At 45.6% G+C, this 26,372-nt stretch overlaps 1 protein-coding gene across 3 annotated transcripts in view; it reads left to right on the forward strand.

Annotated features, from left to right (window-relative positions):
- The window catches only part of RETREG1 (reticulophagy regulator 1), a 129,072-nt gene that overhangs the window by 85,171 nt on the left and 17,529 nt on the right, over positions 1-26,372 (forward strand). For all 3 annotated transcript variants that reach the window (XM_073678625.1, XM_073678627.1, XM_073678626.1), the window contains one exon: positions 13,148-13,274. In XM_073678625.1, coding sequence (XP_073534726.1) covers positions 13,148-13,274 — 127 coding nt within the window. The remainder of the gene's footprint in view (positions 1-13,147; positions 13,275-26,372) is intronic.

A 26,372-nucleotide genomic window follows, 5' to 3' on the forward strand; every position in this document is an offset into this window, starting at 1 on the left:
ATGCTCTCACTTGACAGATAACCTTTCTTAAAAGTAATCTTTTGTTTTGTGTAATCAATTCTCATGCAGACCTATGAAAATCGATGGTTGTAGACTACACGCAAAAGCCTTTGTAGTCTACATCATGGTAAAATTACAAACAAGAAAGACAAATAGAAGAGAGTATGACTGCAGGATTAGACTGCACCCATTGTTTATCGTCTGTATATAGTCTGGAGCCATAGGCAAAGTTGCTTTATCTTTCATCTTTGCTGTGTTGGAGAAATAAAACAATGGTTTGTAAAAGTAGACAGTTCCTTGAAGGGGAATCTGTGAGCAGGTTTTTTGCTATGTAATCTGAAGAAAGCATGAGCAAAACCTACAAAAGACAAAAAATATATCTCATACCCTACCATCATTATATATAAATGTAAAGCAAAGTTGCATATGAAATATAGGGTACTTAGTGAACTATTTTTGATCAAAAAAAGTATACAAGCCATCCCACCAGCGACAAGGTGACCCTAAATTGGGACTTTCCTACACTGTCTATATTAAAAACCTTACTGTATATCAAAGTTGAAGTAATGCATATAAAAGGGTAGACAAATAGGACCGGGTCCCAACTCCAGACCACCTAGGCCCGTGGTAAGCTACATATATACTAATCAGCTCAACAAAGGGGATGCCACACCCTTAATTTGCACAGAATGCAAACAAGACAAAAAACCAAGCAATGTGAACTGAGGTCTAAGATGGTACACATGCAAGAAATAGGAGCATGTTCACACTAGCAAAAAGAAGCAAAACCTACAAAAGACAAAAAATATATCTCATACCCTACCATCATTATATATAAATGTAAAGCAAAGTTGCATATTAAATATAGGGTACTTAGTGAACTATTTTTGATCAAAAAAAGTATACAAGCCGTCCCACCAGCGAGGTAGAGCATGAGGTAGAGACTGACACACAGATTTCAGGGACGTGTCACTTATTAGGCTGTGTGCTGTAGTTTCATACAACGAATGTTTTATCACCAGGATATTATCACTGCCTGGACCACAGCGCATATGAACTCTAGTCTGACCACGCCCCCCTCCTCTGATAAGCAGCTTGCTGTCAATAGACTATGTACATGGAGAGCTGTGATTCAGTGGTGTGGGCAGGGTTTGCTTATTGGGCTTTGGTGCATGCTACATCTAAAAACTCTGATTGTGTCACAAATGCTGCACTTAGTAAACTAAGTGATACATAATTGGAATCAGGGTCTCTTTTCTTACATTATACTGCTTTCAGATGACCTAGCTAAAACCTGGTGACAGATTCCCTTTAACTGTAATTACCATCATCAGTTCATTGAAGGCTACATAGAGATGATAGAATAAATGTCAAGCAGCACAGTTGCCTAAAGCTACTGACCATATAACTCACTCTATAAACTATAACTGAAGATTGATATCTAGGACTTCCTACTATAATCCACACCATGATACCTCCTCCTGCAGTGTTTTCCCCTATGAGGTTTTTCCGCATTCACCATGTCTCCTTAGGTGGATAACTGGAATCGTTAGCTAATGGTATTTACTATTTACTCACATGATTAGATTGTTCCAGTGATCTAAAGTTGCAGATTGGGAAATGTGCAATCTGAGACTCTGTGACCTTTAGGAGGTGGGTCTGGAGGCCGGTCACTAGGTATGGCCACACCATACGGTTGCCTCACCACATATTTACTACACAACAGTATAAGGTTAGCAGTCATCTGTACAGAACGGGAAGTCATGAGATGAAATGACAGTGATGAAGAGAGGCAGCTGTGTCTGGCAGCTGACGAGTGACTGTGTTTGTATCCAAGTCCATGCGCAAATTGGTTCTGTTTCAGTAGCTGGGCAGATCGCCAGCATTAGAAGGAGGCAAAGACAAAAAATGCTGCAGTCATAGCAGTCCAACTGGCAATACTAACATACATTAGGCCTATTGCCTTCAGGGAAGATAACAGAAGATATTGCAAGAGACAATTTGTATAGAAAAAGTCAAGTAACTTTGTAGTATATGTTGCTTCATTTCTTTCCCATCTTTTAAATCATGTTTCCTTCTTTCTTAATGTTTTTTCTTTCATGCCTTTTGAATACAAGCCATACAGCCCACACTACTCTCAGGACTGAGGCTGAAAAGTCCCCAATAAAGGCACTTTTACACTAGCCAATTATTTTTATGTCCTCATTTTTCGATGACCTAATGATAATTGCCCTGTTTTAACAAAGTTAAATATTAACAGTCAATAAAAAATCATAAAACTGATCATCAGTCGTTCTGTCATAAAAATAAACATTCTTGGAAGGCACAATCAGTAAATGATATCACAGTATTGTGAATAAATATTATCATTATAATTAAATAATACAGTACAATAACGAAATTCAAGCCTACAACAACTGAATAACATCACCATGCAGTAACTGAATAACACCACCATACCATACCTAAATGACTCCACCCTACCGTGACTGAATAATGCCACCATACGATGATTATATAATACTATCATACTGTGATTGAATAATACCACCATGCAGTAACCGAATAATACCACTATACTATACCCAGATAACACCACCATCTCATGACTGAATACTATGATTATAAGACTATCATACTGTGACAGAATAACACCACAATGCAGAAACCAAGTAACACTGCCATACCATGTCTAAATAACATGGCTAAACAAGGGCAGACCGGGACTGAAACTCAGCCTTTACTGATTGCCTGCCCACACCTACTTCTCTATTACAAATATGACACAGCCTGACATGGGAGGAAATCAAAATTTAGTGTTAAAATGTAATTCCAAAATGAATAGTATGCCTCTTTCCTCCTGATTATTAGGCGATACCAAGGTACCCTGCTATAAAAACAAAATGATGCATCGCATGCTCAGTTCAGTGAGCTAGTGAGTAAGGGACAAGACTAAACTGGGCAAGTGTAGATGCTGTGCAGCTTAGATGGAACATCAGGGGAGTAACCATAGTAAGAGGAAACCCACGGCAATATATGAGCTTGGGACACACCACCACCAGCATGTTTCATGGGCATAGATATATAAAAGCGTTTGGGGTTTAATTAAAGTGGAAAACCCTTTTAAAATGTGTTCTGACTTTGTAAGTGCAAGGTAGTCAGTAGTATGAAGATATAGAGTGAAATGATTAAAGGGACTCAAAAATGACTATTCAAACCAAGCACGGGTACTCTGTGCACGCCTGGAATGGCCAAACATTGTTTTGCATTAGCCTTAACCCCCCATCTTCCGTGATTGACAGCTTTGGCTTTACTGTGGTCAGAGGAATATAAATTCTGATGGAAAGGTGCACTAAACTATTTGGCCACTACAAGGGTGCACCAAGAGCTTGTGCTTGTCGTGAACAGTCATTTTGTGCTGACGGACACGCTTTCAACAAGCACTCCCAGAAAAATGTAGATTTCTTAGTCCCTTAGCAATATGCATGTGTTCATATACGTATCTATCACCGTTTTCTCCTGATTTCCATGCTATTCTGGTCCTGTTTTGCATCCACATTTCAGAGTAACTGAATTATACAGCATCTCCTTTGTGTGGGCCAGAAATTGATCTTCTCAATGCAATCCTATGGGTCCCACACTAAGGATACCATAGGATTATGCTGAGAAAGTGACTTTAGTCATCAAAGCCTCGAACGGCGGTCACGTGGCTGCAAGGATGTGAAATGCAGACTCGCAGCCAGAATCCGACTAGAGGAGCATGGCCGCACTCAATGCAAGTATATTAAGTGAGTCTGCTCCCATATAGTTGGATTCTGGCCGGTAGTCTGCAGCCAGGTGACTGCCGTTTCCGGCTCGGATACTGGCGAAACCTCACAGTGTGTACAATGTGAGGATTCACAAGTCTGCAATCAGTGACGCAGAGGGACTGCAGGCTTGTGGATTTAAACCAGACAACCCCTTTAAGGCCCATTCAGCTGTCTGTGAATATGGGATTGCATTCGGACCGCAGTTCATGGACTGGCCGCGGGTCTCCTGACCTGAACTCTGCAGCCTCACAGCATGTATGAGGATGTGGATCAGGAGATCGGCGCCCAGTCCATGCACTGCAGGCCGAGCGCAGACCGATTTCCTCCTTCTAATAATTACACTGCCATAATAATAAAGATGTTTCCCAATCATATATACCCTCCTACATCAATCATTCCCTCCCCTCCCCCATTCCAACCTCTAACAAAAATTTATAAACTACTGGATGATCCTGTTGGTTGGGGGTTGGAATGGGGCAGGGGAGGGAATGATTGTATCATACGTACTGCGATGGTGGACAAATTAATACATGGACTTAGGTTAGCTACTCACACAGCCAGTGGCACCGCCGCTGCGCCCCCCCAAGTCAAGAAGACTCTAATGGCCACCTCAGCCTGCCCACACCTCCGCCTCATCCTGCGATCACCAAATTAATAAATGTAAACAGTGTATATATATATTCACTGATTATATACTACTAACAAATATCTTTATTTGTATTCATTAAAACCTATAAATTCTAGAATATAAATACAAATACACCTCAAAACATAACTTAAATGAGTTTTCCCACAAACAAAAGTTCATTTTAAAAATTGTCCGTGTCTGACCATGTATGGAACATACCACATCTCCTGGGCAGGGGAGGAAGCGAAAGAGTATACAGATATTATAGCAGGGGATCACAGAGGATTCATTTTGTGAGGTAAAACATTTCACTACCTGTTTTTAGACAATATTTTACCTCACAAAATGAATCTTCTGCAATCCCCTGCTGTAATGTCTATATTGTCTTTAGCTTCCCCCCCGCCCAGGAGCTGTGGTATGTTCCGTACACGATCAGACACAGACAGGTTTTAAAATGAACTTTTGTTTGTGGGAAAAACCCTTCAAAGTGTGATAATGTAAAAAAAATATCAAGTAGTCAAGAGTAAAAGGGGGAGGGGGACACCCTATTTGTCAACTACTCTTGTTCCTACCTTCTGGTTGGCACCCTCTTGAAACGCAATCCTTGTCGACTAGCCTTGGTTGTCCTCACCCCCTCCTCACCAGAATCTCCTCAGCATCCTCCCCTCACCGCCAGAAACCCCTCAGCAGCCTCTCCTGCCCTCACCAGAAACCCCTCAGCTGCCTCTCCTGCCCTCACCAGAAACCCCTCAGCTGCCTCTCCTGCCCTCACCAGACCAGAAACCCCTCAGCAGCCTCTGCTGCCCTCATTAGACCAGCAACCCCTCAGCAGCCTCCCCTGCCCTCACCAGACCAGAAACCCTTCAGCAGCCTCTCCTGCCCTCACCAGACCATAAGCCCCTGAGCAGCCTCTCCTGCGCTCACCAGACCAGAAACCCCTCAGCAGCCTCTCCTGCCCTCACCAGACCATAAACCCCTCAGCAGCCTCTGCTGCCCTCACTGCCAGAAACCCTTCAGCAGCCTCCCCTCACCACCATAAACCCCACTGCAGCCTCTCCTGCCCTCACCAGACCAGAAACCCATTAGCAGCCTCTCCTGCCCTCACCAGGAACCCCTCGGTAGCCTCTCCAGCTCTCACCAGACTGGAAACCCCTCAGCAGCCTCTCCTGCCCTCACCAGACCATAAACCCCTCAGCCACCTCTCCTGCCCTCACCAGACCATAAACCCCTCAGCAGCCTCTCCTGCCCTCACCAGGAACCCCTTAGTAGCCTCTCCTGCCCTCACCAGACCATAAACCCCTCAGCAACCTCTCTTGCCCTCACCAGACCATAAACCCCTCAGCAGCCTCTCTTGCCCTCACCAGACCATAAACCCCTCAGCCGCCTCTCGTGCCCTCACCAGAAACCCCTCAGCTGCCTCTCCTGCCCTCACCAGACCATAAACACCTCAGCAGCCTCTGCTGCCCTCACCAGTCCATAAACCCCTCAGCAGCCTCTGCTGCCCTCACCAGACCATAAACCCCTCAGCCGCCTCTCCTGCCCTGACCAGACCATAAGCCCCTCAGCCGCCTCTCCTGCCCTCACCAGACCATAAACCCCTCAGCAGCCTCTCCTGCCCTCACCAGGAACCCCTTAGTAGCCTCTCCAGCTCTCACTAGACTAGAAACCCCTCAGCAGCCTCTCCTGCCCTCACCAGACCATAAACCCCTCAGCAGCCTCTCCTGCCCTCACCAGACCATAAACCCCTCTGCCGCCTCTCCTGCCCTCACCAGAAACCCCTCAGCTGCCTCTGCTGCCCTCACCAGACCATAAACCCCTCAGCAGCCTCTCCTGCCCTCACCGGACCATAAACCCCTAAGCAGCCTCTCCTGCCCTCACCAGGAACCCCTTAGTAGCCTCTCCAGCTCTCACCAGACTAGAAACCCCTCAGCAGCCTCTTATGCCCTCACCAGACCATAAACCCTTCAGCAGCCTCTCCTGCCCTCACCAGACCATAAACCCCTCAGCCGCCTCTCCTGCCCTCACCAGAAACCCCTCAGCTGCCTCTCCTGCCCTCACCAGACCATAAACACCTCAGCAGCCTCTCCTGCCCTCACCAGACCATAAACACCTCAGCAGCCTCTCCTGCCCTCACCAGTCCATAAACCCCTCAGCAGCCTCTGCTGCCCTCACCACACCAGAAACCCCTCAGCAGCCTCTCCTGCCCTCACCAGACCATAAGCCCCTCAGCCGCCTCTCCTGCCCTCACCAGACCATAAACCCCTCAGCAGCCTCTCCTGCCCTCACCAGGAACCCCTTAGTAGCCTCTCCAGCTCTCACCAGACTAGAAACCCCTCAGCAGCCTCTGCTGCCCTCACCACACCAGAAACCCCTCAGCAGCCTCTCCTGCCCTCACCAGACGAGAAACCCCTCAGCAGCCTCTCTTGCCCTCACCAGAAACCCCTCAGCAGCCTCTCCTGCCCTCACCAGAAACCCCTCAGAAGCCTCTCCAGCTCTCACCAGACCAGAAACCCCTCAGCAGCCTCTCCTGCCCTCACCAGAAACCCCTCAGCAGCCTCTCCTGCCCTCACCCGACCAGAAACCCGTCAGCAGCCTCTCCTGCCCTCATTAAACCAGCAACCCCTCAGCAGCCTCTCCTGCCTTCATTAGACCAGCAAGCCCTCAGCAGCCTCTCATGCCCCCACCAGACCATAAACCCCTCAGCTGCCTCTCCTGCCCTCACCAGAAACCCCTCAGCAGCCTCTCCTGCCCTCACCAGACCAGAAACCCCTCAGCAGCCTCTCCTGCCCTCACCATAAATCCCTCAGCAGCCTCTCCTGCCCTCACCAGACCAGAAACCAGTCAGCAGTCTCTCCTCCTACTCATTGTGTAAGGCCACGGCCCCACTATCAGTATTTGGTTAGTATTTTCTCTCAGGAGTGGGAGCCAAAACCAGATGAGGAACTATCAGAGAAAAGGTATAATAGAAACAAGTCACCAATTCTGCATTTATCACCCACTCCTGGTTTTGTCTCCCACTGCTGAGAAAAAATACTGTCCGAATACTGATAGGCTACGGCAACACTAACACAAACACACGCCGCCTACTAAGTCTCTGGTCCCAATCCACGTGTGGCACGCACACTGCTCTACTCCGGAATGAAAATGAGCGTGCAGCGTGTCATGTGACCGGTATCAGGACTATGATGCACCAGGCCGTGGTTTAAAGGTATAGCGCTTAATTTCCGGCTGCCGGGTGCATTATGTTCCAAACTGTTGCCCCTGACTCCCTGAGAGGGGGGCCGTGGCTGGCCGGGTCCCCCTTTTTGCTTCTGTTCACCGGGCACCATACAGTAGTAAGGGCAGTAATGCCCTGATGGCAGCCCTGACCGTATGAATATATTTTTTACTTCAGCACACCACAATATTTGAGATGAAAGACAAGAATAAGATAATTTGATTTTCTGTATTACACCTGCCTATACCTTTATTTTCTCTTCTTTCTACTCTTCCGTGTTTTGGTGACATCTCACTCCGATTCTCTAAATGGGGCTCACAGTGAGTACCCTCCACCTGTGTCCTGACATTTCAGTCTTTCTTTTCCTTGTGATGCATAAGGATATTAATACACTACAGCAATGTAGTGTGGGCACCAGCCAAACTTACAAAGCCTCAGCAGATGTCATCATTTGTTAGGGGATGTTATTCGAGAAGATGACAATTTGGTTATAGTTTTGGTCACATTAATAGTGACACACATTACAATATTAGTCTTCGTATTACTTACTATGTATATGAGACATATGAAGAGCACAAAATACTGTATTATGTGTTACTGTTTTACATTAAAAAGCATTAGACTTATTTAATTGTTTTTAGAATTGTTTCCAGAGAATAGATACTACTGATGATCACATTTGTTTCTCTGGGCATTCAACTTCGATGTTGTCTGTGGTGATAAATCAGATGACACAAGCTCAAAAAAGACAGATAAATTAGTTAGAACCTTTCTCATTGGACCATTGGAATAAGCTCACTGGCAGATCCTCAGTGAATTCATTTTGCAGCCAGCAATAGACAATGCAAAACAGAGGCTAAAGAAGGCAAACTTGTTACTGGAACCCAATCGCAGAAAATATTTTTAGCCAAAGGTACATCCATTCACATAAGAAAAAAAATTGTCCTCAAAGGTGGACAAAATACGCATGGATAAAAACATGGATTATAGGCAATATTTCACTTCATCAAAAGCCACAGGATTGGTTTAGATCAGAACCCTCTGCAGTCCATTAATATGAATCTGTCAATAGGATCAACCCTCCTAAGCCGTCTATATGGGCATGTAGGTCTTAGGAAGCTGAATAACATGATACCGTGATATCTGAGATCTGATGTCTTATTCCAAAGAAATCCATGTTTTTCTTCTATACAAATAAGCTGTTTAGAACTATTGGCCGGACACAGATCTCTCTGAGAACCTGCCTCCAGAGCTTGTTATATTTGAAAAGGAGCATGACCAGTGTGAGACATGTAGATCAGGAGAGCAGACTGTCAGCCATTACATGTCTCACACTGGTAACATACCATTTCATTTAAAATAAGTTCTGGAGACAGATTCTCAGGGAGATCTATGTTCGGCCCATAGATCGTAACAGCTCATTAACATATTGCAGAAAACGTGGATTTCTCTGGAATAAGACATCGGATCACAGATATCATGGTATCATTTTTTTTCAGCTTTCTATGACCTACATGCCCATATAGATGACCTAGAGGCTTTAAAACTAAAATCTCCATTCTCTGCAACTAATAGCCATACCAAAATCAACTGAAACTATGAAAAACTTCTCCAGACCATTAGTCCGCATTCATAAAACTTAGGCCTTATTCCGATGTCTTTTTTTTTTTAAGTATTATAAAAATGAATTGAGTTTCACCAGTAAATTTCATCAGAGTTTGGTTAGATTTTAATCAGAGTTTGGTCACTTTTTCATCACTTTTTCTCGTATGTGAAAAAAAAAGTTTCTTCACCTTCTTTTATGTAACAGTTTGTGAAAATTGCACCGCACTCAGATGTCATCCGAGTGCTGTCAGATTTTTTTCACAGACCCATAGACTTGCATTGCCCATTTTGATCTGACATTCAGATCAATATTGGACGTGTCTCTGCGATTTTGCGTGGACTGCTCGGTCTAAGAAAAATCACGGACATGTGAACAGCCCCATTCACTAGTATTGGTTACCAGTGCTATCCATGAAAAACACAGATAGCACTTGTATGTAAAGGACAGACGTCTGAATGAGCCCTTAGAGTTGACTCTACTCATACTGACCGGAGACTTTCTCTTGGGTAACTGCCAGATGAAGGGGCTTTCTCAATCCAGGGAATGTGTTTCCAGTGCTTTAGAGTTCAATGGTAGTGTGACCCTAAACAAGTACTTATTTATATTGACTGTAGTAAAGTCGGGAGAAGGTCCCGGAGCTGTGAATCATTGTGAATTAGAGACCAATTATGTTTAATGGGGTGCAAAACATTTGTTGTCCAAATTAATAAAATGATAAGCAAAGGCTGTGTCTTTCTCCGTGACACGTACAGATATAACATGCTGAACTACTTATGATACTTTTACGTTTATCAGTCTCCTGCGTTCATAAGGATTGGGCAACTATTTTACCAGTGAAGGATGGCAGCTATGTATATGTCTCCCCAACTTCAGTGCTTTTGTCCTGTCTTCTGGGTCCTCCTGTGTAAAATATAAGAGCCACAGTATGAGCGCAAATTTTTTCCAGGTGGGTCTGCATTGAAAACTGCTTAAAAGAAGTGCTAACAAAACGCTCACAAGAATGAACATATGCTTTTCTATGTAAAAATGACTATTTCATATTTTCACAGTTTTGATCGTCTTTTAAGTGCTTCAGGTTTCCAAAGACACCAAGCGATTAAAAAAAATGTGCCATTCTTCAGACGTTTGTTGCTCTGCGCCAGGGCATCTTTTTGATTGTTTTGTTGGCTTCTTGCTTCATTGTTGAATGAAGTTGAAAAATTGTTGCCAGTATGAAAAACATGCCACAAAGATTATAGAAAAAGGCTAAAAAAAAAACCCCCGCTGGTGTTCAAAAAAGTAAAAAAAAAGTTGCTTAGTGAAAATGGTGATATTTTTTGCCCCTTTGTGACCTCTCGTCACTTTTCTAAAAAATATAAAATATGTGGAGATAGTAAAATGGGCAGAGGCTGACAACCTGTGCAGCTAGACATGGGTCCAAGAGGTAAAGGGAGCGCTTCTATCTCCGAACCAAGTGGATTTGTGCAATATAATGATCTATTGAGCTGCAAAGGGCCCATATACTGTTCTTGCACAGAGGCCCTCTTCTGTCTGTGTCCATTCCTGAAAATGAGGCATGCTTAAGCGCCACCCAACAAATTTACTATAAGACAGTACACACCAGAAACTGACATAACTGAACCCTACGCCAGCTCATAGTTGTGTGCCAAATATTTTAATATGAGGGTACATTGCCTGTCAACTTCTTTTCACATTGCATTATTGGCTTCCATTGAAAAGCTCCCTGTGTTTTGAGGCCTTTGATGAATGCTATACAGCAGCATGCATTACCTACAGGATCCCATCACAAGAAAGCATATTCCTCAGGATGGATTACTGGGAGCCGCTTATGGAACAGTCTGCTGCACTATTCTCTACAGCAGAAAATCGGAATCCCCAACATGTACCACCCAAATTGATGCTGAAAGTTTATTCTTTAGACATTTTCCCCATAAGTTTTCCTCCCAAGATTTCAAAAAACCCCAGAAAAAAAAAGCTTGTAAACAAACACAATTAAAACCACTAATTTAATGACAAAAAAATGCAGAAATGTAGAGTGCAATGATAGGGTCACACAAGTGTATTAAAGAATCGGTCAGAGTTTCATCCAGAAAAGTGGGATGATTTTTTTCTCACTTGTCATCCTTATGCGGTCCGTATGCAATCAGTTTTTTTTTACAACAACAACTATTTAGTAATTTACAAGACCATTTACAGTTTCCTATGTAACATAATTGCAATTATCTGTCAAAAATGGACTGACACTGGCTTTGCATTGAGGCCGGCTATTAGTCAGAGTGGTGACTGAACCATCGCTGGCGCTGCCCCTGTGACTGAAACCGGAATGCTGCCGGGGAGAATAAAGTTCATTTTCTCCCTGCAGCATTCGGCTAAGTACGGACATTGGGCAGGTTAGTAATGCTACAGTATTAACCTGTAGATTAATCACATATCTGCAGGTTAATAGCGTTTTTTTCTGGTGACAGGTTCCCTTTAATACTTCGTGCAAGAGCCTTTGTTGGTGATGACAGCATTGAGACACCTCCTGTATGGAGAAACTGATTGCCTGCATTGCTCAGGTGTGAAAGCCTGAAGGTTCCGTGGGCTCCTTCTATGAACTCTGAGCTTTAGTTCCTTTCATAAATTTTCTATTGGACTCAGGTCAGGTGATTGGCTGGGCTATTCTATCAGCTTTATTTTCTTTATCTGAAACCAATTGAGAGTTTCCTTGCGTGTGTGTTTGGGATCATTATCTTGCTGAAGTGTCCACCCTTGTTTCATTCTTATTATCCTGGTGGATGGCAGCAGATTTTTATCAAGAATGTCTTGGTACATTTGTCCATTCATCCTTCCTTCAATTATATAAAGTTTGCTAGAGCTGTATGCTGAAAAACAGCCCCACACCATGATGTTCCCACCACCAAACTTCACTGTTGGTATGCTGTTTTTGGGATGAAATGCAGTGACTTTTGGCCTCTAAACATGGTGTGTATTATGACATCAAAAGAGCTCAATTTTGGTCTCATCTGACCAGACAATATTCAACCAGTATTTACCAGTATTTCACAGGCTTGTCTAAATGTTGTTGAGTAAACTTTAAATGCACTTGAACATGCTTTTTGTTCAGCAGTGGAGTGTTGCGTGGTGAGCTTGCATACAGGCCGTGGAGGTTGAGTGCATTATTTATAGTTTTCTTTGAAACAATTGTACCTGCTGATTCCAGTAGCTCTCCACAGGTGATCATTGGCTCTTGGATAGCTCTTCTGATAATTCTTTTCACTCCTCTGTCTGAAATCTTGCACAAAGCACCTGGTCATGACCAGTCTATGGTGAAATAATGTTTTTTCTACATCCGGATTATGGCCCCAAAAATGCTCACTGGAACCTTCAGTGGTTTAGAAATTCTTCTGTAAGTAATGCCATCAGTATATTTTGCAACAATAAGGTTGCAAAAGTCTTGAGATAGCTTACTGGCTTTACCCATAATGAGGTGTTTCTTGTGTGGCACCTTGGTAATGAGACACCTTTTTATAGGCCATCAGTTAAACCAGCTGATATTATTTTTCACTAAGTGGCGGAATTGCTTTCTAATTACAGATAGATGTCAGCTGTTGTCATGACTTTCCATGGCTTTTTGCACCTCTCTTTCTTCATGTGTTCAATACTTTTTCCCTGTGTCGTTTCTCATTATTCCACATAACTTAATTTATGGACATCTTTGGTTTGATTTCTTTGCCTGTGTAGATTGGATGGGTTGTTACCGACATCTGGTGAGAATTTCATGTCATTAGCACCTTTAGAAATATATTGACTTAGAAAATTGGTGACGTGTTCAATACATTGTTCACACTCTGTATATGTATTTTTTATGTATTTATTGTTTTAATTTGTAAATTTATCTTTCTTAGGTGGGAGGTGATCAGCGCTAATTCAGAATGCAAACCTCGTCTCAGCCAGTGCATTGCAGAATCCTGGTCAAGCTACACCATATTTCTTCATGAATTATCTCATTTTAAACAGCAAAATCCAGGCAAGGTATAAACATTATCCATTTTCACCTCCTTACTTAAAGGTGTTTTCTGGGCTCAAAATAAATTTCTGCAGTCACTCTATGTTGCTGAAATGTGCACGTGAGCAGTGTGCACACTGAGAGGATTCCCCCTCAATTTCCATTATGAGTGGGCAGTCGGATGACCATAATTATGAGATTTGAATAATTGCAGGAAGGTGCTTACTAGATTCTTGACCGTTTCTCTCAATAGAACAAAGCACATTGTAACCATTCAGCAATCTGCAGTCACATAGAGTGACTACAGAAATTTCTCTTAGGTCCCCTTCAGACACGCGGATGAAAACGCGTCCGTGTGGAACGTTCCATTTTGATCATCCGTGTGCTTTTTTTTCAACATCTGTGTGTATACTTTTTTTCAATCCGTGTGCTATCTTTGTGTACGTGTGCATCATCCGTGTGGCATCTGTGTGCCGTCAGTGTGACACGTACCGAAATATAATGCATTCAAGAAATTACTGATTTTTAAGTGTTAAAGATGTGCATAGATGATAGCCAGCTAGCTACAGTAGATAGATAGATAGATAGATAGATAGATAGATAGATACCTTGTAGTGCTTTCTATTATCCAAACTAAATAAATAAGTAAATGAAAAAATATGACGTGGGGTCCCCATTTTTTTAAACCAGCAAAGGTAAAGCAGACAGCTGTGAGCTGATATTATCAGGCTGGGAAGGTCTATGTTTATTGGGCTTTTCCCAGGCTAAATACCAGCCCGCATCCGCCCCAGAAATAGAGCATCGCATGAGATGCTCTAATTTTGGCGCTTCTCCTTGGCTCTTCCTGATTGCCCTGGTACTCTGGCAATCGGGGTAATGATTTTTGGGGTTGATGTCAGCTGTGTAGTGTCCAAAAACACAGCTGGCATCAATCCCTGGTGTCAGTAATGGAGAGGTGTCTATCAGACACCCCCATTACTAACCCAGTAATGGAAAAAACCCAAACACAAAACAATACTTTAAGGAAATAAAGACTCCCTCATTAACCACTTAATTCAAAAAGGAATAAAATCCCACCCAGGTGCGCCGTAGTCAACCGAATCCGACGTAGTCCAGCGATTCTGACTGATAAAGGCTGTGGAGCCTCGTACTGACGCTCCATAGCTTTTGCATACAGCGACTGTCGAGTCCCGCTGCGCAACGCGAGGCCAGGCAACTTTGAAGAGCGGTGACATCAGTAACATTACTGCTCTTCCCTGTACGTTCACTTAGAAAGAACTGTTGGGCCTCTTTTAGACGTCTGTTTTTATGGCTTAAGCCACGGCCCCACTATCAGTATTCGGCCAGTATTTTTTCTCAGGAGTGGGAGCCAAAACCAGCTGAGGAACAATCAGAGGAAAGGTATAATAGAAACAAGTCACCAATTCTACATTTATCACCCACTCCTGGTTTTGGCTCCCACTCCTGAGAAAAAATGCTGACAATTTATCATTAGTGCCCTGGATCCAATGTTTCATCTATTTTTGGGCTATGTGTTTATTTTATCATCTTTGTGGCATCAGTTTTTCTTGTGTCGAAAAAAAATAAATTCCATGCTTCTACTATTCATTAAACAGTAAAGAATGGACATCACTCGGATGACACACTGATAACATATGAGTGCTATCTGTTTTTCTCCCAACCTATTCACATGATGCAGATGAGTTTGATCCGCAACCTGAATAAAAAACACAGGCCGTAAATATACGCCCTGACAAATCCACCATAAAATGGACTCTGCATGTCATTCATGTGGATTTTGATGCTGTGGAATTACTGATGGTGGGATTCACGGCAATACTATGGAAGACCTATTTTGCACATCATTTGTGGGGGGCTAAGGCTACGTTCCCACGATAATCTTTTATCAAGTTTTGACGCTGCGTGTCTTCACTGCATCATAAACACAGTGTCTTACATTTCCAGCAAAGTAGATGGGATTTCTAGAAATCTCATGCCCACTGTGCTTCTTATATATGCTGCATAAACTGACCTGCGGTGCATTTTTCAAATCTGCAGCATGTCAATTTCTCTTGCAGGTACACTGAGTTTTAGGTGCAGATTTTTCCCATAGACTTACATTAGATGTGGAAAATCCACAGGTAAAAAACGCACATGCGTCTTTAGTGCGTTTCCATGGCGGAAACCCATAAAAAACGCATGTAATCCGCACCTAAGTATAACAATATAGTTCAGTGAAATCAAAATACCAGGAAGTTTCAAAAACAAAGCAGGCGTTTATAATAGCACACGGGGGGATGTGTGCTATTATATACTGCTGTCCTGATCTACCACAAATGGTGGCTTCCTATGGGGTCATCAGAACAAATGTATAAGTGATTATATTAGAAAGTTTAGGTAGATTAAGAACAATTTTTTAATACCCGATGTGCATTTTAATGGAATAATAATAAAAGTTACATTTTATAGCCCATAGTGAGGGATATTATATGGGGTTTCCCCATCTGGTAAATATTGTATAAATATCCCTCCAGGCTATTGTTAGTCCTCTTTTTGGTTTTTAAAGAATGACACACCAGAGACAAAAACCCACAGTGTCAAAAACGTCATGAAAAAGAATCATTTTAAAAAAATGCACACAAAAACTCAAGTAACCTATTTTAAATAATAGGTGCAGAAATTCTGCAACATCCAGAACTCACCAAAAGCTTATCGTGCATAACCTAAAATTACATTTTCCGTGTATCCACCCTAAGGCCACGTTCACACCTTCAGTATTTAACATCAGTATTTATAAGACAAAATCAGGAGTGGAACAATCAGAAGAAAAGTATAATAGAAACACGTCACCACTTCTGCATTTTTCAAACACCGAACGTGTGAACGAGGCCTAAAGCCCGAGTCTCACATAGCGAGATCGCTAGCGAGATCGCTGCTGTGTCACGGTTTTGGTGACGCAACAGCGACCTCACCAGCGATGTCGCTATGTGTGACACTTTGCAACGATCAGGCCCCTGCTGTTAGGTCGCTGATCGATGCAAAGTGTCCTGGACCATTTTTTGGTCGTTGCTCTCCCGCTGGTCAGCACACATCGCTGTCTGTGACCAGCGGGAGCAGCGATCAGGCTGGTAACTATGGTAAACATCGGGTCACTAGGGGCACACGCGCACCTAGTAACCCGCTGTTTATCATGGTTACGAGCCTGCTAAAGTGAGCGGTAACCTCCCGCTCACTGTAGCAGAGTGGTAACCATGATAAACAGCGGGTTACTAGGAGCGAGTGTGCCCCTAGTAACCCGATGCTTACCATAGTTACCAGCCTGCTCCTGCTTCAGCAGGCTCGTAACCAGGAGCAGGACATCGTGGAAAGATTCTTTCCACAATGTCGCTGCTCCCCTGATCGTTGGTGAGCCTGCCTGTTTGACAGCTCACCAGCGACCACATAGCGACGCAGCAACGATCCCTGACAGGTCGTATCGTTGTCGGGATCGTTGCAGCATCGCTAAGTGTGACGGGGCCTTAAGAGTATGCCTTTTTCAGGCACACACTGAGCTTTTCAAGAGGAAGACACTTAAGGAAGTACCGTTTTTAGCCCTTTTTTGATTGTTTCCTGAGCGTTTTTTAGACATTTTTGACCACCAGTTTAATTGGTGTTTTCTCAACGTTTTTAACTCCATCCAACAATTAAGAAAACTGCTGGAAAAATTCTCAAAAAGATGCCCAGATGTCTTCTGAGCGTCTCATGAGCCTTCCACTTGACTTGCTTGTATTGTAAAGTATAGAGCATCTTCAGAGCAGAAGCCGCGTGAAGAATGGACAGGTCACTTCATGGCTTCTTTGGAAAAATTAAGCAAATAAAAGATACTCAAAAGGCGGAACATATAAACAGCAGGACTGTTTTACATAGAAATGCATAGGTTCATCCTTTTGAGCATTTTTGGGTACTTCATCAGGTGGGTTTTGGAGTGGACCCACCTAAAAAAGACATTGTTTGCACATACCCCAAAGGTGTGATAGGTGCATGTTTGTCACGGATTTTTCAGTAATTTCACTACATGCATTTTTCAGAGCTTGATATTTTCAGCATGTCAATTTAGACTGCAGACTTCACTGCAGATTTGCATCTTTGCAGTGCATAAAGCATGCCCTGTTGGTCAACTTCCACGCAGATTCCATGCAGATTTTTTACTATGATATTTGGTAAAATATCATTCACTTTTAGGGCTCGTAAACACATCCGTGTCTCCAGTTCGTGTGGTGACAGTTTCCGCACGTTCTGGAGACACTGACACACGTAGACCCATTCATATGAATGGGTCTGTGCACATGTCATTGTGTTTCCACGGACAGTGTGTCTGTGTGCTCCACATGCTGACATGTCCGTTTTTGCAGATGCACAGTCCGCAAAAGTGTCTCATGCTGAACACAAACATATGGCTTCCATATGTCATCAGTGTGACACATACCGGCGCCTGGGAATCAGCGGTACAGTTAGCGCTGTTTCCAAGCACCGGGTGCTGAATGCTGCCCTCATCATGGTTCCCTGCAGGCGCTGCGATCAGCACGAGCAGGGACAATGATGAGAGTAGTAGTGTTTGCTCCCGCAGTGTCCCTGTGTAAAAATAAGAATAAAATTATAAAATCCTTATACTCACCTGTCCTAAGTGTCTCCCGCTGTAATCCTCTGACCGCTGACACCAAGGAGCCGGAGAGAGTTAGCCTCTCCAGCGAGCGGTGTCCTGTCACTCAGTGAGCGCAGCTCCGGAGCTGCTCGCTAGAGCGGCTCATTCTCCCTGGCTCCTCGGGGAGAATGAGGTGAGTATAAGGATTTTATTATTTTATTATTATTTTTACACAGGGACACTGCAGGAACAGACTACTATTACCTTCATCATTGTCCCTGCTGGTGCTGATCGCAGCTCTGGCAGGAACCATGAAGAGGGCAGAGTTCAGCACCCGGCGCTTGGGAACAGCACTAACTGTACACTGATTCCCAGGCGCTGGTACGTTTGATCCTGATGAGGCACACGGCAGCTCACAGTTGCCAAACATGTGACACACACGGACACACGGGACACGGATATCTCTGGTACCAGTTTTTTCAGTTTACCGGTATATTAAGGATGACATACTATTATATAATTAGGGCCATTCAGGGCCCATTGGCCTCGTAGTCAATAGTCCATAGCAGTCTGAACAATTATGCTCTGCACTTGTTATAAAGATGTTTGCTGTGACATAGAGTTAATGCCTTAGTATAGCATCCTGCGCTGTACAGCTATTTTCAATGTCTCCACAATTTTTATTAAAGGGGTTGTCCGGTCCGAATCGATAAGTCTGTAGTCACTCTGTGTTCTGAATCCCACCAGCATACGCACTGTGCACTGCAGGGAATCACTGGTTTCTGAGCCGGGACTGATGGGTATGTATTTGTTATACATACTCCCGGCCAGAGCTTGTCCAGTGGGCGTGGCCTCGTTCCATATACTTGTATGGAGTGAGGCAGCACCCTCTAAGCGGCCACGCCCACTGGATAGCCGCCTCACCAGTCGGGGCGTGGCCTTCGCTCTATACAAATGTATTGAGAGAGGCTGCGCCCACTAGACTGGCCCTGGCAGGGAGTATGTATAACGCATATGACGCACCCCCAGGGCCGTGGGGTACTCGGCAGCCGTGCCTCTGGATGCCGGTTGGGGGATATCACGGTGGCTGGCCCGGTCCGTGACCCAGGACGGTCAGTAAAAAGGGGAATATTTATAGGGGATTTGGAAAGTTCGTGACGCCACCTGTGGATTGCGGCTAAAGGGAGCCGCCACTGCGGAGCAGTCCTCTGGAGCTGGTGTTACGGCAGCAGGGATGGTGTGGCTCTCCACAGGTAGAGCTTGCTCCAGGGCAGTGTAGGTAGTGTGAGTTGCGCTGGGTGTTGTAGTGCAGGGAGGGAAAGATGGCGCCGATGAAAGAAGGGACGGAGGCAGTGCAGTGCAGTCATCCGAGTTTTTACTCACAGTTCTTATGACAGTTCCACTGGTGCACTGTACAGGTGTCAGCCTCCCACGTCGCGCTGCGTTCACCAGGCAGGGGTTCAGCACTTCCTCAGGCAGATTAAGAGTACCTGGCAGAACCCCACTTTCTTGTGTTCCTAGCTAGACCGTCTTCACGCTGGGTCTTTCCCTCTCCTGCCCTGCGCTGTCCACTCTCAATCCCGCTCGGGTGCTCTGAAGTCCCTCCTGTACGTTGAAGTTCCCGGACCTGCTTGACCTTCGCGGAGATTAGAATGCGGCTTCGGCAACTGACTATATAAGCCAGAAGCCTCCGGTTTTCCCAGCCGAGACTTGAAGTTACACGACTGGACCAGGGGCCGGTCCCCTTCTTGCGGCCTACGATCCCTCTGTCTTCTGACAGATTTGGGGCGTACGGGTGCCGTCCTGCACTCGCCGTACCCCCTGGGATCCCTTACTTAGAACGGAGCCTACTCCTCTGCTCCCCTCCTGGGCCTCTAGGACTGGGCCCTGCTTGTGGAGCAGAGCTCCTAATGAGACTCTGCTCCCTGACTGTCCTCCTGAGCTGTTCTTCTGAACTGCTCTCAACTGTTCTGACCTGCCACCCTAAGATGGCTTCCCATTATATATCTCCTACCATGGTGCTCCACTAAACTGCTTCCTCCACCCACACCCACTACTGGTTCCCCCTACCTTTGGTTCCCCCCACTCCAGCCAGGGTCAGGGCTCAGCAGGAAGCACATTGCATCTTGCCCTTCCAGCCGGCCTGGAGCAGTGTAGTGTTGGATGCTGGTGTTGGGGTTCCGGGCAGCAATCCCTCCTTACCTGAGAGAAGGAGACACCACACCTCTGGTTGAGGTGCAGTACCTCTGTGGCGACTGAACCCTCAGGGGCGCCACATTCCCCCCTGGTAAAACACAGCACCTCCGCGGGCTGGAACAGAGTAAAACAGGGTATATCACAGACATGCAAATTTTTAGATGCATCACATATAAGATTGTAAAACTTTCTTCCCTTTATGGGAGACACTTCACTTTAAACGTTACTGGTTACATTTATCAAACTTTATCAAACACTTTTCATAACGTTCTTGCAACAGGGTGTCCTTTTTACTGGTAGCCGAGTGCAAATGTAGCAGCATGGGGGACCCATCCGCAAACCCTCAACGTAGGCCCTGGGCGTGGCTGCCGGACATAGGTGATCCTGGTGGTGGACCACGTCTTCCGCCACGCCAAACGGGTTTTTCTTCTGAGGTCATGTGGTTACGCTTATAAAACCAATAGGAAGCACTTTAAGAAGTGCAGAACTATTTACAAAATAAGTTTCTAGCTGTTCACAGTCCCCAGCCTGGAGTCTATATACCCTGACGGGTAATTATGCAAAACACTCACTATTAGAAAACATTATTCTGAACTTTAAACGTATGTACCCTTACAGGTGATTATATACATTGTGTTCAGTCCCACTTGCTGGACTAATAGTGGGGTCCCCGCCTGGGGTACCTTTCATTGTTACCTGACCCAGCCAGGTCATAAGGTATGTCCTGCGGGGGTGCGTCCTCAATTATATGGTACACTTGCAGGGCGTACCACCCGCGCTCCCCGTGGTGACGTGTGTAGGTGACCCTGTCACCAGGGTATAGATTCCGGTCGGGATGGCCCTGTTCCAGCTCGGGCTCCACATCCCGCCGGTTTACGAAGATGTCCCTCGCAAAGTTAGGATCTCTGATAAAGCCCCACCCAGCCTTCAGGTCAAACTTTACCACGAGTCCTTCCTCGCGGGGGCTGGGGTGGGCTGACTCCGCCTGACGAAATTGAGCCTTTGCAGCCTTCTTCTGGGCCTCCAGACGCTTGCAACGCGCCCGCTGAGCGCGCCGCTACTTCTCCATCTGCTGGAGCTCCCGCCTGCAGAATTCCTTCCTCTGCAGGGCCTCGGTCTCCCGCGGGAACCCCATCAGCCCCCCCCCCCCCCCCACCCGGTTGTCCCAGCAAAGCTCTACTCCGCTGGTGTAGGCAACCGGGGGCACTGGCGTCGGGAGTTGCTGGCACGGCTGCTGGTCCTCGAACCGGGCGGACCAATCTAAGGCCGGTGCGCTGTACACCCACTCGGGTGCCGGAGGTGGAGGCTCCGGGAGGGAACCAAGCAGAAGGTTCCTGGTTTCAGCAGCCGGGAGCGGAGGTTCTGGGAGGGCACTAGGTGGAAGGCCCTCAGGGTCAGCACCCGAGGGTGGAGGTTCCGGGCAGAGCAGCTGCTCCAGAGAGGGCATAGCGGCATACGGGGAGTGCTGGTGAAGGAGGTCCAGGAGCAGGTCGGCGCTTGCAGTGCCTGGGACAGGGGAACTCTTCCTACCTGCGCTGTATACGGCCTCCTGGTGCTCCTCTGGCTCCGCCGGGGCTGGGGTGCCGCTGCTGGCATCCAGTGCTGCTCTCCGCCGCGCTGCTAACTTCTCTAGCAGCTCGCTCCTCCACAACTTCTCTAGCAGCTCGCTCCTCCATTTGGTGACCGCTGCTTGCTGGGCCCGCTCCACTTGTTGGCTCAACTCCAGGACTTCATTCTGGAGGAACTCTGCGTCCTTCGGGGATAGTTTTCCAGCTTCTCCCTCCAGGGTGAGGGGGGTCGCTTGCCACTGCAGCAGGCCAGAGGCGGAGGCTTGGTCTTGGCATCCGTCCATGCTGGCTGCCGGGTGCGGTCTGTCTAGACTGGTTAAGACCACACCCTGTCTCCATTCTTTCTCTCCTCCTCCTCTCCTCTTTCGGGGGCGGTCACATGGCAATCTGCTGTCGGTCACTCCTTGCGACGTCCTCCCTGCCTTAACGGACACATCTATGCGGACAGTCACTGTTGCAAGGGGCAGGGTGTGCTTTTGGCGCCATTCTGGGACCCGGCCCACGATGGGAGGTTCCATATTGTTGTCTTTGATCACGCACATAATGGCGCCCGTTCTTCTGGGGCGAGCGCCACATTCAGTACCATTACACAGTTCCTTAGGCACACAATACCTGCGGTTTACGTGTTGGTCACGTATCCTGTTCGTGACGCCAGAAGATGACGCGCCCACAGGGCCGTGGGGTACTCGGCAGCCGAGCCTCTGGATGCCGGTTGGGGGATATCACGGTGGCTGGCCCGGTCCATGACCCAGGGCGGTCAGTAAAAAGGGGAATATTTATAGGGGATTTGGAAAGTTCTTGACGCCACCTGTGGATTGCGGCTAAAGGGAGTCGCCGCTGCGGAGCAGTCCTCTGGAGCTGGTGTTACGGCAGCAGGGATGGTGTGGCTCTCCACAGGTAGAGCTTGCTCCAGGGCAGTGTAGGTAGTGTGAGTTGCGCTGGGTGTTGTAGTGCAGGGAGGGAAAGATGGCGATGGCGCTGATGAAAGAAGGGACGGAGGCAGTGCAGTGCAGTCATCTGAGTTTTTACTCACAGTTCTTATGACAGTTCCACTGGTGCACTGTACAGGTGTCAGCCTCCCACGTCGCGCTGCGTTCACCAGGCAGGGGTTCAGCACTTCCTCAGGCAGATTAAGAGTACCTGGCAGAACCCCACTTTCTTGTGTTCCTAGCTAGACCGCCTTCACGCTGGGTCATTCTCCCTCCTGCCCTGCGCTGCCCACTCTCAATCCCGCTCGGGTGCTCTGAAGTCCCTCCTGTACGTTGGAGTTCCTGGACCTGCTTGACCTTCGCGAAGATTAGAATGCGGCTTCGGCAACTGACTATATAAGCCAGAGGCCTCCAGTTTTCCCAGCCAAGACTTGAAGTTACACGACTGGACCAGGGGCCGGTTCCCTTCTTGCGGCCTACGATCCCTCTGTCTTCTGACAGATTTGGGGCGTACGGGTGCCGTCCTGCACTCGCCTTACCCCCTGGGATCCCTTCCTTAGAATGGAGCCTACTCCTCTGCTCCCCTCCTGGGCCTCTAGGACTGGGCCCTGCTTGTGGAGCAGAGCTCCTAATGAGACTCTGCTCCCTGACTGTCCTCCTGAGCTGCTCTTCTGAACTGCTCTCAACTGTTCTGACCTGCCACCCTAAGATGGCTTCCCATTATATATCTCCTACCATGGTGCTCCACTAAACTGCTTCCTCCACCCACACCCACTACTGGTTCCCCCTACCTTTGGTTCCCCCCACTCCAGCCAGGGTCAGGGCTCAGCAGGAAACACATTGCATCTTGCCCTTCCAGCCGGCCTGGAGCAGTGTAGTGTTGGGGTTCCGGGCAGCACTCCCTCCTTACCTGAGAGAAGGAGACACCACACCTCTGGGAGAGGTGCAGTACCTCTGTGGCGACTGAACCCTCAGGGCCGCCACACATACATACCCTTCGGTCACGGCTCTGAAACCAGCGAATCCTTGCAGCACACAGAGTGACTGCAGACTTAACGGATTAGACCGGACAATCCCTTTAAGTGCTCTCATAAAAAAAAGTTGTCAAGCCAACTGCACCTTGCTGAGCAACCTTTGCATTAGATTAGGCCATGTGCACACGTTGAGTATTTGGTGAGTTTTTTACCTCAGTATTTGTAATCCAAAATCAGGAGAGGAACAGTCCGAGGAAAAGTATAATAGAAACTCGTCACCACTTCTGCATTTATCACCCACTCCTGGTTTTGGATTACAAATACTGAGGTAAAAAACTCACCAAATACTCAACATGTGAACGTGGTCTTGTTTAACTATGACATGTGGGGTGAATACACTACAGATAATCTGCCTGAATTTTAAGGCTAAATTCCCACAATTTTGTGAGTTTTTGATGTTGCAGATTTTTTTACAGCATTTCTGCACCAATTAGCTAAATTAGGTTATCTGCCTTTTTTATATGCGTTTTTATTGCTGGTTTTGTTTAAGCTGTTTGCATGGATTTATATAGTGTGACCAAGTTGTCAAGCACTTTCCAAGTGATGCTAAAATCGCCTGGAAAGCGCTTGACACCCGCATGCGGAAATGCATGTGAAGAACGCTTCACATCCGCATGTATTTGGCAGGAAAAACGCATGTACAATCCCGTCTTTACTTAGCTTTGATAAAAGTCATGTATGGATTCCATGCATCTTTAGTGCATTTTTGCTACGGAAACGCAAAAAAAAACGCATATTCATTTTTTATCTGCGGGTTTTCCTCTTGTCATTCAACTATATGGAGAAAGTCCACAAATAAAACGCATATTTACCACAACAGAAATTGACATGTTGCAGATTTCAAATATGCACCGCAGGTCAATTTCTGCTGCGTAAAAAAAGTACAGTGGCCATGAGATTTCTGTACAGTTGAAACCAGAAGTTTACATACACTATATAAAAAGACACATATGCATGTTTTTCTCAATGTCTGACATGAAATCAGAATAAACCTTTCCCTTTTTAAGTCAATTAGGATTACCATAATTTTTAATATTTGCCAAATGCCATAATAATGAGAGAGAGAGAATGTTTTAACGCATTTTTATTACCTACTGCAAAGTCAAAAGTTTACATACACTAAGATTGCTATGCCTTTAAACAATTCTGGACTGCCCATATGATGATGTCATGTGTTTGGAAGCTTCTGATAGTTTTTTTTGGCAACATCTGAGTTAATTAGAGACACACCTGTGGATGTATTTTAATACACACCTGAAACACACTGCTTCTTTGGTAGCATCATGGGAAAGTCTAAAGAAATCAGCCAAGATATCAGGAAGAGAATTATGGATTTGCACAAGTCTGGCTCATCCTTGGGTACAATTTCAAGATACCTGAAGGTGCCTCGTTCATATGTACAAACAATTTTACGCAAGTACAAGCAAGATGGGAATGTCCAGCCATCATACCACTCAGGAAGGAGATGGGTTCTGTGTCCCAGAGATAAACATGCTTTGGTCCGACATGTGCATATCAACCCAAGGACAAAAGCAAAAGACCTTGTGCAGATAATGGTGGAATCTGGTAAGATTGTGTCAATAACCACAGTGAAACGAGTACTGTATCAACATGGGCTGAAAGGCCACTCTGCCAGGAAGAAGCCATTACTCCAAAAGAAACATAAAAAAGCCAGATTAATGTTTGCAAATGCACACAGGAACAAGGACCTTAATTTTTGGAGACATGTCCTGTGGTCTGATGAAACTAAAATTAAACTTTTTGGGCATAATGGCCATCGTTACATTTGGAGGAAAAAGGGAGAAGCTTGGAAGCCTAAAAACACCATCCCAACTATGAAACACGGTGGCAGCATCATGTTGTGGGATTGTTTTGCTGCAGGAGGGACTGGTGAACTTCACAAAATAGATGGCATCATGAGAAAAGAAGATTATGTGGCAATACTGAAGCAACATCTCAAGACATCAGCCAGAAAGCTTGGGAGGAAATGGGTCTTCCAAATGGACAATGACCCAAAGCATATTGCCAAAATGGTAAGAAAGTGGCTTCAGGATAACAAAGACAGTTTTTTGGAGTGGCCATCACAAAGCCCTGATCTCAGTCCTATTGAAAATTTATGGGCAAAGCTGAAAAGGCAGGTGCGAACAAGGCGACCTACAAACCTGGATCAGTTACACCAGTGTTGTCAGGAGGAATGGGCCCAAATTCCGACCAACTATTGTGAGAAGCTTGTGAAAATATCCTAACCGTTTGACCCAAGTCATTCAGTTTACGGGCAATGGTACCAAATACTAATGAAATGTATGTAAACTTTTGACTTTGCAATAAGTAATAAAAATGCCTTAAAACATTCTCTCTCTGTCATTATTCTGGCATTTGGCAAATATCAAAAATTATGGTAATCCTAATTGACCTAAAACGGGAAAGGTTTATTCTGATTTCATGTCAGATATTGAGAAAATCATGCATATGTGTCTTTTTATATAGTGTATGTAAACTTCTGGTTTCAACTGTAAATCCTATTTTCTTTGCTGGAACTTTTAGGACACTGAGTGTTTTATGCAACAAAAATGAACAGAGGAAAACAGTCTGATTACTCTGATCAGACTTTGATCAGAGTGACATCAAGTTTTCTCGTACATTGGAGAGGAAAAAAAAATTCCTCTACCTTCTCCATTCTGTTAGTCCGTGAAAATTGGGCCACACTTGGATGTCATCTGAGTGCAGTCCGATGATTTTCACAGACCCATAGACTTGCATTGCCGATTTTGATCTA

This window comes from Phyllobates terribilis, unplaced genomic scaffold (assembly GCF_046119375.1).
Source record: "Phyllobates terribilis strain yellow unplaced genomic scaffold, ASM4611937v1 Scaffold_4__5_contigs__length_816908805, whole genome shotgun sequence".
NCBI classification, from domain to species: domain Eukaryota; kingdom Metazoa; phylum Chordata; class Amphibia; order Anura; family Dendrobatidae; genus Phyllobates; species Phyllobates terribilis.